This window comes from Limulus polyphemus, unplaced genomic scaffold, assembly GCF_000517525.1.
Source record: "Limulus polyphemus unplaced genomic scaffold, Limulus_polyphemus-2.1.2 Scaffold1403, whole genome shotgun sequence".
Taxonomy (NCBI): domain Eukaryota; kingdom Metazoa; phylum Arthropoda; class Merostomata; order Xiphosura; family Limulidae; genus Limulus; species Limulus polyphemus.
This window is the reverse complement of record NW_013667013.1, coordinates 33,963-47,220: the sequence shown is the minus strand read 5'-3', so window position 1 is coordinate 47,220 and position 13,258 is coordinate 33,963. Positions and strand designations below refer to the sequence as shown.

The window sequence follows — 13,258 nt, the reverse complement described above, 5'->3', positions numbered from 1 at the left end:
ACTTATTTCGGGTAATGCACGTGTCTTGTTGCTTGTTTCTAGGTGATGCTCCTTACATAACAAAGTTCCCGTTGATCAATTCTCAAGCCTCATTTCAAAAGCCTATTTCGTAACACAGGCGTCCTCTTGTTGCCTCTTTTCTTTTTATATATATCCTTGACTACTTGCTTATACTAAAAACCCTTAAGTTTTTATTATATGTATTTTCAACTGCTAAAACTCTGAAGCATATTCCTTACATAACTAAGTTCCTGTTTATCAATTCTCAAGCCTCATTTCAAAAGCCTATTTCGTAACACAGGCGTCCTCTTGTTGCCTCTTTTCTTTTTATATATATCCTTGACTACTTGCTTATACTAAAAACCCTTAAGTTTTTATTATATGTATTTTCAACTACTAAAACTCTGAAGCAATTTATAAAATTTCCTCGAAAATTTTCAAGTTGCTTCATAATGATTCGTTAATAAAGTTATTATACTACAATAGGTTTCTTTATATGGATCCAAATAAATAGTGTATTACACTTTAACCTATAAAACCCATTTGTTTGTATTACTTTTTACAAAAGTTAATAATATGTAAACCTTGACTATTTTAGTAATATGAAAAGTTTGAATGTTTTGGATAGAATTTCACAATTATTTATCAATTCTAATATTATTTACAAATGTCTAACACTTAACTAAAACAAAGAGTTAGATAAATATAGATATTGATTTCCCATAATCATTTCACGTTGTTCAATGTAAATATTGTGTTAACTATGTATATATTAATACTATTTCAAAATAAATATATGTAATATTTGTAAGAGATAGAAGTAAATGAAAGATTTAGATGGTTTGCCTGTTTTTACTATGCAAGGCACATGTATTGTTTTTTTGTTTTAGTTGGACACTTGTAGGAAGCATGATAAATTTAGAGACTACAAGATCAGCAACTGGTATAAAAGTTGTATGAATATAAAAATATAGTCTGTATATAATCTGTATATATAGTCTATATAAAAATATAGAACTTGTGTAGTTTCTTGTTATGGTAATATAATCCACATTTTAGTAATAAATTAGAGCACTATATATAATTAGGGAAAGGTTTAAAATATTATTATCATTAAAGTCCACATTACTTTTGCATAAAACATAGTCATTTAATGAATTTTTGTAGGGCTCGAAGTGTGTGAAGTTTACTCTGCATTAAAATGTAATGAATTTATTTACCATAGAATTATCAATGGGGTTCATATCCCATTGACTTTAAAAAAAAATTTCTTTAACTGTTTATGCAATAAATTTTTATGGGTACATGATTATTGGTTATAGTGTTGTTAATAATATGAGTCACATAAAATTTAGACAAAAATACCATTTAATTCTATCAGTTACTGCTGGGGTCCTCTTTTTTTATACATATTAAAAATTAATCGAATGCACACATTTTTCTGGTCAGTTTTATTTTTACGTTGAATGTGTTAACAGTTAAAGACATAAAATTATCCAGTATGTGGACCCACTTTGAGTGACTAATATAGAAAAACAAGTTGGTAATTTGAGGGTTAATCACGTATTTTATTTCACAATGCCATTTTAAATCGTAATATATTGTTTTATGAATAGAAACTCTGGAAATTAGAAGAACAGCTAAAAGAAGCTGAAATTTCCATATTATCAAGAAATAAGGTGATTGGAGAGCTACGACTAGTTGTTCCAGATTCATCCAAAACTGTGTTCCAACCACCTGTAACCCTTGAAGATAACCTTATAGAAGCTAAACAAGCACTTAAGGTGTCCCAGTCAAAAGTAGAATATTTGGAGGTACAGAGTAATTTTAAAAATAAACTGATCAAAGTTTAATTATAATGGCAGTTTAACTTTAAAAACACTGCATATTATAGGATATTTTAAATTTTACTTGTATTCTTTAGTTAGTAGGTTTATTAAACACCTACCACACTAGCCAGCCCAGCATCTTTTAGTACTTAGCCTTGGATGGGCAACAGGAGGGTGATTCTGGAAACCAGTGATTTAGGGTTATTTCTGTATATCTCAATGAATGAAGCTTGGCACAACTTCTAAAACAAAAAACTAAATAATAATGGAAATATGGTATGATGAAATCTACATGTATTATACTATGGTGGTACCACACTGGGCATTATACCATCCTTTTTATATTTACTCTTCATAGCAGAAATTGCATTTTTAATTTGAGAATCAGTAGGCAAATCATCTGGTAATGCATTGTGCATATGACTCAGATTCATCACTGCATCTTTGGCCTTTACTGTGCTGTTACTTTCACAAAATATAAAACTAATGATTTCTTATATATGATTCTAATCCCCCATTTGGAAGATAACGATACCATTGTGACTGTTGTTTTATGTTTTGCTGTCAATGCAATAATCAATTGACAAATGTCCAATTCAGCTGATATGTCAGATTGATTGGTATATATTTGAATAAGTTCTTCCCTCATCTGACCTGGGTTTAGCTTAATTGCTACACTTAAACCATCACATCCACATCTAGAATATTTAAAACATGTTTCATTGCTACATCACTTTATATTTAAAAGTTAACTTCACCATTTTGCTCTCATGATCTTTGGTCCAGTCATGGGTGTGGTCCAGCAACCTAGACCTAGAAAATAGTGCTAAATGTCTTCTTTTTTTCTAACCAAAACAACCCAAATCTTTCAGAATGATTCATTTTTGTGGATCCTCATCAAGATGCTGGGCTGGCTCATGTGGCAGGTGTTAATATTGAATAAATGAGATTAGAATCATGTAGAAGATTATCTTCACACTATTGTATCTTTAAAAAATAAATACTCAACTGGTATATGCTACAAAATATCATACACTGCAATTAAAATTGCATAAAATATGTTTGGTTTTGCATATTTTCATTTCAATGAATAAGTGACATTATTAAAGCACCATATTATAACCATTTATTTAATGTCTAGGGTAGACATTTCTGCATTATTAATTTAATCATAACAAGTAGAATAAATGTTAAGAAAGGTAATACTGGAAACTTAACTTTGTGGCTAAATCACTGCTGTTAGTTAAGGATGTACCAATATGAAAATTGGATAATTACTGATTACCAATTAATTTGTTCCTTCAGTCAGTATTATTTTCTAATATCTAATTAAATACATTTTTCAATGGTACTTAAGACAATCTTTGTCCATGCAGTCAGAGATTTGACAATTCCTTCACACTTAATTTTTTATATTACAAACTTTTTTAAACCTATTATATTGTTTATGATTTTCCTCTAACCCTGTTTTAACTTAAAGCCCACTGCTCTTATTTTTCACTAGAACAGTAGCTAGGAGTCTTCATTTTTTTGCTCACTCATTAAATGAATAATAGTAGAATCTTTCATAATCTAAAATTAATTAAATATGTTTTTATATTTTAAGCAGTAGGTCTAAAACAGCTGGTTTAAGACACAGAATGATCTACAGTGCATTAAAAATATTTTACCCGTAAATAAATTTTAATAAGAGAGTGTCTTTCTTGTAGGTTTTTATATTAGATGTACTTGCCCAGAGTCTGAAAGTGTTCTGTTTCAAGAGTATATAAAACCAAAACACTAATACAAAATGAACCAAAATCTTAATGATTGCAGAGATAAAGCAAATTCCATGCATCTATTTTTTGGAAAGGGATTTCTTTTTATATTTCCTTTATTGAAAAGTTTGCTGCCATCTAGAATTATAAATGTCAGAATCATGAGATATTTAATTTATAAATTCCAAATGTCAAAAACTCTCATCAAACATGCAAATGAAATTGACTTAATTTTACTTTTGAGCATAATACTAATATTTAGGTTTTAAAGCAAATTTGTATAATTAATATAATTTTGTATTCTTTAGGCGAGGTTAATTCAAAAGGAAGAAAGTTTATCACGCTATAAGGATTTATTGGCACAAGCCAGAAGTGATTTAGGAATGGAACAACAACAGTACGAGAAAGAATTAAAAACAATGGAACATCGTTTGGTTAATCGGGATATTATTCCTTCCAGAAATCAGAAATGTAATTCTGATCTTGATAACAAAACTTCTGCATATTTTCTTGCACATAAACATCTTTCACAAGTAACCCAGCTGGAGGAGTTGTTAGTGGAAAAGGAGCAAAAAATTGCAATACTGACTCAGCAAAATAATATTTCACTGGAGGAGATAGAAATGTTGAAGAAAGAACTTATCAATAAGACCAAAGAAATGGAAGCTTCTCAGAAATGGTAGATTAATTATTTTTCAGTTGCTGCTTTTGTTTGACAGATTTTCCTATGAAGAGCTTCAGCTATGTATATTTTTCTGGTTTTCTTTCTCTTTTAATGTTTCATTTTTATACGTATTTTCTAAACCACAAAGACAAAATCTTATTTCTATCACAGTAAAGCTTGACAGTGACCTTCATTTATTATTTACTATAAACTTTCAGCTTAAAAGTTATGCTGAATTTCAGAATTGATCACAATATTTTATTGAATGCGTAATGTGAATAGTTCATTCAGGTATGCACATTTTAATTTAGTATAAAAGTAGGAAATCATTTTCTATTTACAACATTGTAACACACTCTCAATTTTATACTGTAGGTTTATAAAATTAGATTAGATAATTATATTCATGGTTTACTTATCTATGTATGATCTTTTAAGAGGAAAATGCACAGAAGCACTTAAGACGGCTCAATTTATCCAATACAAGCTTGTTAAATCATCTTTGACAACTTCACTAGATTAATTTCTTAGATGAAACTACTGTTATTCATGTCTCAACTGCCATTTGATGAGTAATACTATATAAGGTTAAGATAAGAGTCAAGTTTACTTTTATTAAAATGCTTGATTGTATATTCTTTTGAGCATTTTATGTTGATTGTATTGGTACCTGTTAATTGCATGGTATTGTAAGCTGGATAAAATTTTCATTCTTTATGTACAATGTAAATCAAATCATATTTAAATGTACAGCATTCACATAACACATGAATGCTAGTTTTAGGTTTTTCTCTCTGAAGCTGTTTTTTTTTAATCAAATTGAGATCAGGTTATTCTGTGTTGTACTTGTTAATCTTTGATAGAGACTTAAAAGTAATGTAGTCATATTGGTAATAGAAATGTAAGTAACAGTTTGGGCACCATGCTCTTTTTCAAGTGAAGATTGTTTACATTGCTGAGATAACTCATTAATTCATTATTTTATCTTTATTTTGACTGAGTTAAACACCCTTCAGTTGAAATTGTGTATTGTGCCCAAAGTGCCACTTACATTGATATTAGCATACACAAGTTGAAGTTTGTAAAAAGCTGAGTATACTTTGTACATTATTTATCTGGAAATCCAACTATTAAAGAATGCTCTATAGATCTCTGCTTTGGCTAAAGAAATTTTTTTAGGAAAAGGTAAAAATATTGATATTTAAGGTTCAAGAGTGGTGTATGAATATTGTTGTATTAAATGTGATATATTTTATAGAAGCATGCAAAAATGTTTTGCTACATACATTAATACACAAGACACTGTGAAAGCCCAATTCAGCATGATCTGGAAAAGTTTGACAGCTCTATCAGCTTAAACTACTTGAAGATAATTCCTGGAGCTCATGATGTATGGGCTTTATGAATTAAAGAGACCAATGACATTAAGCAGAGAAAGCCACTATTGAATAAGATTAATTATTCACTTCATGAAGAGACATTAGACTCTTATTTATTTATTGTGTTATCCTGTATATTAAGAATTGCTTGTATTAATAATTACATACATTGTGAAAAAAATGTATACTCCATGTCAGCTTCAACCTCAGAATCCATAAGCTGGCTTTTCAATTTTTTATAGTATTTGTGCCCTCCTTAGATTGTTATCTTTTAAATATAGTTGTATATTTTTCTCATTGGAACTTAAGAAAAAACATTGAAAATGAGCTATAACCTTTAAGAACTGAATATATCAGTATAGTTTATGAAAATGTAGTTTTGATACTATTCAACCTAATGTTGGTTGTTGTTAAAGGCAGTTTATTTTCAAGCTTGTATTCTTGTAATTCTGGAAATATAATTAATTTTGTCCATAAATTTATTCATTACTCATTCTTTATTCAGACTGCTTTAATTTCTCTTAACTTCATCATGATAACACTGCTAACTACTCAGAAGTTTGTATGTTCTCTGTAACAAATTTTTGTTATTGAATTATTTTAAATATAAGAATGAGACTGAAAAAGTTGTGATTCAGTCAACTGTATCAGAATAGTTGGCTCGTCAACTTGAATGTGACTACACCTATATACATATAGACGTACACAAGTCACTTTATTAGGACTTTCACTTGATATTGGATTGGACCATCTTTTACCATGATAATAGCCTAGACTTAGTAATACATAGCTTTTAAAAGTTTCCAGGTGTCTTCTCCAATATTATATCACTCATTAAGGATTATGATCCACCATATATTTTTTAATGTTTGCAGAGGAGTACGGGGGTGAATTTAATGTTCAAGTTCATCCAAAAAGTGCCCAGTTGGATTGAGAGTTTATGGTTGTGGTGGCTAAGGAAATAACTTTTCTTCAAACCAGTTTTACACAGTATTAGTACAGTGACTTACTTCATTATTATCATTAATGAACATTACTCATCAGGGTGAAAAAGTGTCATTTTTGGATGAAGATGATTGGAAGCAGTGTTTATGTACACTATGGATAATATTCGCCCTTTTTAGGTAATCAAGTGACACAATAGCTACTACAAGAATGTTTTCCACACCATTATACTACCTCCAACAGCAACGTTGCATGCTCAAACTAATAATGGTGCTTTTAATATTTTTAATGTATTATCAGCACAGAAAAGAGTGAATTGCAACTCATTAGAACTCATCATATGCTTCATGTCGTTCATTGTCTACTCTTTGTGTTTTAGCACTGGTTTCCTTTGCATATGAGATAAGTAATTTTCTGACTGGTTTTCAACTACCATGTGGTAATTTTGGTAATGTTCTTCAGTATGACTGATGAAACAACTAAGATGCAGTCTTTCATCTGTTGCACTTTACAAGACTGTCTTATCTTTTACCCCTATCAGTCGCCAGTGATTGACAGCTAAAATTTTTCTCTTTTAATTATCACTTTTAATAAGTAGTGGAAACAGATGTGTCTGGTCAAAGAAATAGTTTTTCATAAAGACATTCTTGCTGGATAGAAACCTACTCCCATACCTGTTTGAAAATTGGAGAGATCCTTGCTCTTTCCTATTGCCTTGCAAACATTTCATAATATGACTACATACTACATCTTTATCAGTTTTGGTCACAAGTCACAAAAATAAGCAATTTGTCAAAACTAGCATTTCTCATTATGACTATTTTTGATTATTCAAACTCTCCAAGTCTCATGTGAGAAGAATCAATTAGTTGAATGTAATCAGTAAAGAAACTCGGTTATTAAATGATTATCAAATTGTACTCTAGTTTCTATACTATTATTTCTGTGTTGTCATCCCAATGTTTTTATCATATTAGAAAAGTTTCAGCATTAGTATTTTTCTAATTTACTTTCTTTGTTTGTTATTTTTCAGTGTTCCATAATCATTCAGTAAATTCACATAAAGTTTTAAAATATTTGTAGCTCAGAACAGAAACTGACAAATATGTTACAAGAGGCTGAACAGAAGCTAGAACTGAAGGAGTTAGAAATTAAAGATCAACAGATGCAGGTGGATACTTTACAAAAAGAAGTCACAGAACTTAAAGACACTGCCCTGAAAAGTCCTAGCAGAGCTTTAAAAAATATGGTAGAGAGACTAAGTTGTCAGATCTCAGATAAAGAGAAACAGCTGCAGGTTTGTCATAGTGACAGTATAATATAGAACCTCTGTGATTTTATTTTTTAATGACAGTTTTGTATAATTGTAATAGCTTGCACGAGAAACAGTGCTCTTTAAATAAAAAGGAAAATAATGCATTTGAACCTTATTTTCATAAATATTGTTTAATGCATTAAAGAAATTTTATTTATCTTTTAACACTCAGTCTGCAAGTCAATGAGACTGAATTGGGTGGGCTACAAAGGGGTACCACAGTTTCTGGAACCAAAAGAAATGTACTCCAAGAAAGGTCTCAAACTGTTAACATCAAAAACAACACTTCATTGCCATAAGAACTCTCTTCTCAATAATATTTGGCCACAAAAAGTAGTAAAAATGTTCATGTTCAGGCAATTTCTGTGCTTATCTACCTTACAGTAGCAAGTAAGCTTCATTGAGGCTTCCTCAGTCATCTCTATCAACAGAACTCATGAAAAATGCTGAAAACATTATTTTTTGAAATTAGCAATGAAATTTTGTATTGCACAACATTTGCATCCATTACTGTGTTTTATATAGGATTTTGGATTGGAGTATGGGTTTTAGTCTCTGGAAACTAGTGTGAATGCAGTCTTGCTGGTTGGCAATTCAGATTCCAGATATTGCAAGAGAAATTATAGTATCAGAAAACTTTATTTGGTAATCAATCCACCAAACATGTCTCCCTGACTTGCAGATTGTGTGTTGATATATAAAGTATTTTTGTGACATCTCACAATACTTGAGGTAACTGGTGTTTTCAACTGACCCCAAAAGCAAATCATTAGAAGTGCTGATTTCATACAAACCTCATAATTCTCAGAGTAGTTTTTCATAAATCAAGATTTATAAACATAGACTTTGTTCTTGAAAATGAATCATTAATTTTTCAGCTGCTTAGATGTCATTTAAACACATACATAATATTACCAGAAACAAATATGGAAGTATGTGGTGTTCTAAGACATAAAGCAGAAAAACTTTTTAAACTGTGTTGATGGGTTCACAATATGTAAAGCATTAAGGAGGGCATTAATTATCTAATTAATAAGTAATCTATTGTCAACATAAACTTTCAATAAAGGATCATTCTCAGTATACCATAAATGGCACTGAGTGAACATTATAATGAAAGACTAGCCATTAAACTCATTAAACATTGTATATTTCTTGTGATAAAAAATTCCCCCAAGGCAATATAGATTGATAAATGGTAGAAACATAATATTAATGATAAAACAACTGTACCATATTATGAATAATAACTTGTAGCATACCATGTTGTTCGAGATAGATTGGGTACAGTTATAGTATAATAGATAGTAATTATAATATTGACAATTAGGAAAATGAGCTAAACCTATAGTGTAACTGTGGTCAACTTAAACTTCCAGATTATTTTTGATACTTTCAATTACCTATGTACCCTTATTGTTCAATTTTATTTTTCTGTAGTATTTATATGTTTCATTTAAAAACAAAATTAAAAATCTATCACCTCACTCAGAAGTACTGCATTTGGCTTGGCACAGTCCATGCCACTTGTTAACAAATTTAATATGGCTATACATTTGGGATAATATGAAAAACTACACTAGATTTAATGCATTAATTGTATATTCTAATGAATCTAAAACAAAAACAATAAGTTTTTATATAAATATTGGAATATTGGTTTAACAACAAAGTAAAAAAAATGGAGTTATAGAATTGCAAAAATAGTTTTTCAAAGAATTATTTCACTGATCTAGTGGAGAAGTATTTGTGTGCCATATCTTTATGTTTTAGATACATTATGAGTATGTTTTAACTTGTAGCTAAGATATGTTTATGTGGAAGTAGTTTGTAGCTTAGAAATTCATTGCTCTAAAATGCTAAATAAATTAAAACAATTGGAAAACCTGGCCTTTTTAATAAAGTTTAATAATGTGTGTACTTAACATTGGTGAAGTTTGCATTCAGTGGGCTTTGATAACAAATATTTGTTTCCTTAAAAACATCTGCAACTAGTTTTCTTTTTATTGCAGATTTTTTTGTTGTTATTGTTAAAGTGTTGGATAGAATGACTAATATTGAGTAACTTACTTGTATCTAGGCATTGGTAAAGAGAAGTGTAAGATAGAAGGAAGGAATGATACTGAATAAGCTACTGCTTTTTAGGTATTAGTAAAGGGATGTATGTGATAAAATGAGTGATAATGAGTAAGTATGTAGAACAAAGGTATGTGTATGATGGAATAAATGATTTTGGGATGACTATTTTCATGTTAGCTAAGGGGAAGCTGTTTGATTATATAATGTGCATTTATGTTGCTTATTGTTATTTGTATAATCAAATTTATTTTCCTTGAACATTTGCAAATAGTGTTTGTAGAATTTGTACTTAATATTTTACAGGCATTAAGTAAAGCATTGACTGATTTGCGTGCTAACATGGTGAATGCAGTCAAAGAGAGTATGACAGCTCAGCAACAACATGCATCCGATCAACTTTCTGTGCAAGAGATGATAGAATCCAAAACAAAGCCTCTGCAGGTAGTTAGTTTTACTCTTCACTTCCTAGTGTGCAGGCTTTATTGACAGTCTTTATCTATTACTACATATTTTAGAAGTACTGTATTGCTGTACAATGGTGATTTTTGTTACAACTCTTAGGTTCAACAAATATAAAACTGTTTGGTTTTGATTGCAAAAAGTATAACTCTAGTATGTGAAATAAAATTTTTCCTTTTATGTTTTATAGTTAAAACTCAAGCAACTAGAATTACAAAATGGTAAACTGAGGATGGAAAATCAAAGACTTTATAAAGAGGAGGAAATGTTGAATAGCGAGTTAGAGCAACTAAAAAGTGAGATAGGTAAAGGATGTTTTATTACGTTTTGTCAAGTTATTTTGTTGCTTTCATCTAGAATGCAAAAAATATTTGGATGTATTTCAACTTTTGTATTTCTTAATTTATGGTTCAGTATTTAAGCTTTAAGTTCATAAGTTAGCTCATTTTAGAAACTACTGGAAATGACTGCTTTTCAATCTCTCAGATATCTTTCATGTTCAAGTATTCTCTTTATATAAAGTTGCTAGTAATTATTTATTAAGTTTATTGTATTTCATTTGTCATGTTCCACTGATAGTTTTTGTAGTTAGCCAAAACTATTTAAATTTATCAAAATCTGTATATTTAGGCATGCTCAATATAAATGTATACAAATGGACATTTTAAGCCTATTCTATTAGTTATAATTCTAATGGAAAACAACTATTTTGATCAGTTCTTATGATTTATCAAAGTTTATAATTTTTATCGAGAGAAACATTTCTAGTTGTGGTTAAAATTGAATATATATATATTAACCTTTGTAAAACTATAATCAAAGTTATATAAGAATTGGTTAGCTCTACAGTTAAGCAACTAAAAGTCACTTTTCTGAAGCTTTGTAATCAAATGTTTAAATTCCACCTATGCGTAGCACTTCATCAAATATATAAATATAACTTTCATCAATCTTTACAGTTAAATGTCTGAATATTGTTTTCTATGCATCATCATGATCTAAAGCCTATAATAAATTTCTGAATATTGTTTTACATACATCATCAGGATCTCATCTAACTGATGCTTTATCCTGAAACATAAACTATAGAGAAGAAAATTTACTATTCAACATTGAATTAATATTTGGACATATTGCAACTTTTTGTTACATTTTATCTTGTGTATTTTGTGTTTGATTAGAAATGCTATCCATTTAAACAAATATGAAGCTCCATTGGGTAGCATCATCCACTCTGTTCATATCAGAATGGATACAGCATTGAACTACGTAAAATATGTGTGTATCAAATTTCCTAATCAGTTAAAGATTAAACCTCAGCACATCCCATCCAATAGGCAATAATTAATTTTGATATGGTATGAAAAATAAAAATACATTAAATTTCATACCAATTATTCTGTTATTTTAAAACAAATGAAGGGAAGATTAAGGCTTGTCATGTTTAAGATCTGGTGCAGTGAATCCTGTAGTGTATTTTTCTCCAGGACTTTTCAATTACTTTGTAAAACTATCCACTGGAGAATAAGGTTTCAGAATTTATGGAGATTGTAATCAGTGTGATTGTTTCAGTATTTGGGTTGCATGTCCAGCTTTTTATAATTTTATGTAATAAGTTTATTTGTTCTTAAAAATTCTGCTGAGTTTGGAACCACTTAGTACTCAGTCATTTATCATGAATATTATTATGTGTTGTTTCAAATTTCCATGTAAGATAATTTTTATCTTTAGTGCTAAATTAGTTGTGAAATCCTTAATTAGGGAAAACAAAACTATTTAACTTAATGAAACAGGCTCAACTAAATATTTTTATTAAAATATTCTCAGTCAGTTCATCATATATTTTAAACAAGAGAACCATAACTTATCAAATACTGTTTAGATCTCACTCTTGTTAACCAGAAGTCATAACCTAACAGAACTTTAAAGAGAATGTGAATTGGGAAAATAGTTTTGGCATTTTACATAGATATTTGTTTTTGACTTAAGTTGAAACTTGCTGTGTCTCAACACAAACTAGATCTGTTAAAATGTGTTGTGTATATGTTACTTTGAATCATTTTTAATGTTTCAGGAAGAAAGAAAAATGTGTTAGAGATGGAAAAGGAAGAGTTAAAAAAACAAGTCCATAAAGCAAAGAGTTCCACTCAGCAGGTAAGAGGATTCAGATAATACCTGATGTTTCATCTGTCTGTGATGTCTGATAACTTGACGTTATGGTGTCAATAACATTCCTAAATTATGGTAAAAACACAGAGAAAATAATGACAATCAACCAATATCTCTGTGTGTGGATGCCTCACGTTGTCTGCCAGGTGGGGCCCCAGCTGAGGGATTTATTTATACTTGTGTTTCCCACTCACGCTCCCAAATGTCAGCACACCCGTTGTCTGGCAGTCGATTCAAGCTCATGGAAGGTTTTCACTTTTCACTGTAGAGGGGGAAAATGTTTTTTACAGTTGTGGGGAAAAGTCGATCCCCACTGTCAACAATGGTTAATCTTCTGTCAACCACAGTCACTTCCAGCAGTGAAAGGGTTAAACATTCTATTTCAACCAAATTAAAAGTAATAGTTTTTTGGTGTCATTGTTCCAGCTAATGTTATTTAATTATGTTATTACTTAGATTAAGATCACTTTAAATAAATGGTTTAACCCTCTTGCCATGGGCATCTTTTTCTATTCATGTCACATGGTTTTTTGTGAGTGTCATTCAAAATTTAATTAAGCAATTTTCTTATCATGGGATACAAATAAATATAGGTTAAAAACATAGATAATAATCCAAATTTTAATGGTATATAATATTAAGTTCTTAATTTTATAAGGCAA

The 13,258-nt window shown here is 29.7% G+C and overlaps 1 protein-coding gene across 1 annotated transcript in view; it reads left to right on the top strand.

Moving 5' to 3' along the window:
* The window catches only part of LOC106463424 (centrosomal protein of 290 kDa-like), a 149,136-nt gene that overhangs the window by 107,671 nt on the left and 28,207 nt on the right, over nt 1-13,258 (top strand). The window contains exons 29-34 of the mRNA XM_022390915.1: nt 1,617-1,814; nt 3,895-4,265; nt 7,658-7,871; nt 10,272-10,409; nt 10,618-10,732; nt 12,502-12,581. Coding sequence (XP_022246623.1) covers nt 1,617-1,814; nt 3,895-4,265; nt 7,658-7,871; nt 10,272-10,409; nt 10,618-10,732; nt 12,502-12,581 — 1,116 coding nt within the window. The remainder of the gene's footprint in view (nt 1-1,616; nt 1,815-3,894; nt 4,266-7,657; nt 7,872-10,271; nt 10,410-10,617; nt 10,733-12,501; nt 12,582-13,258) is intronic.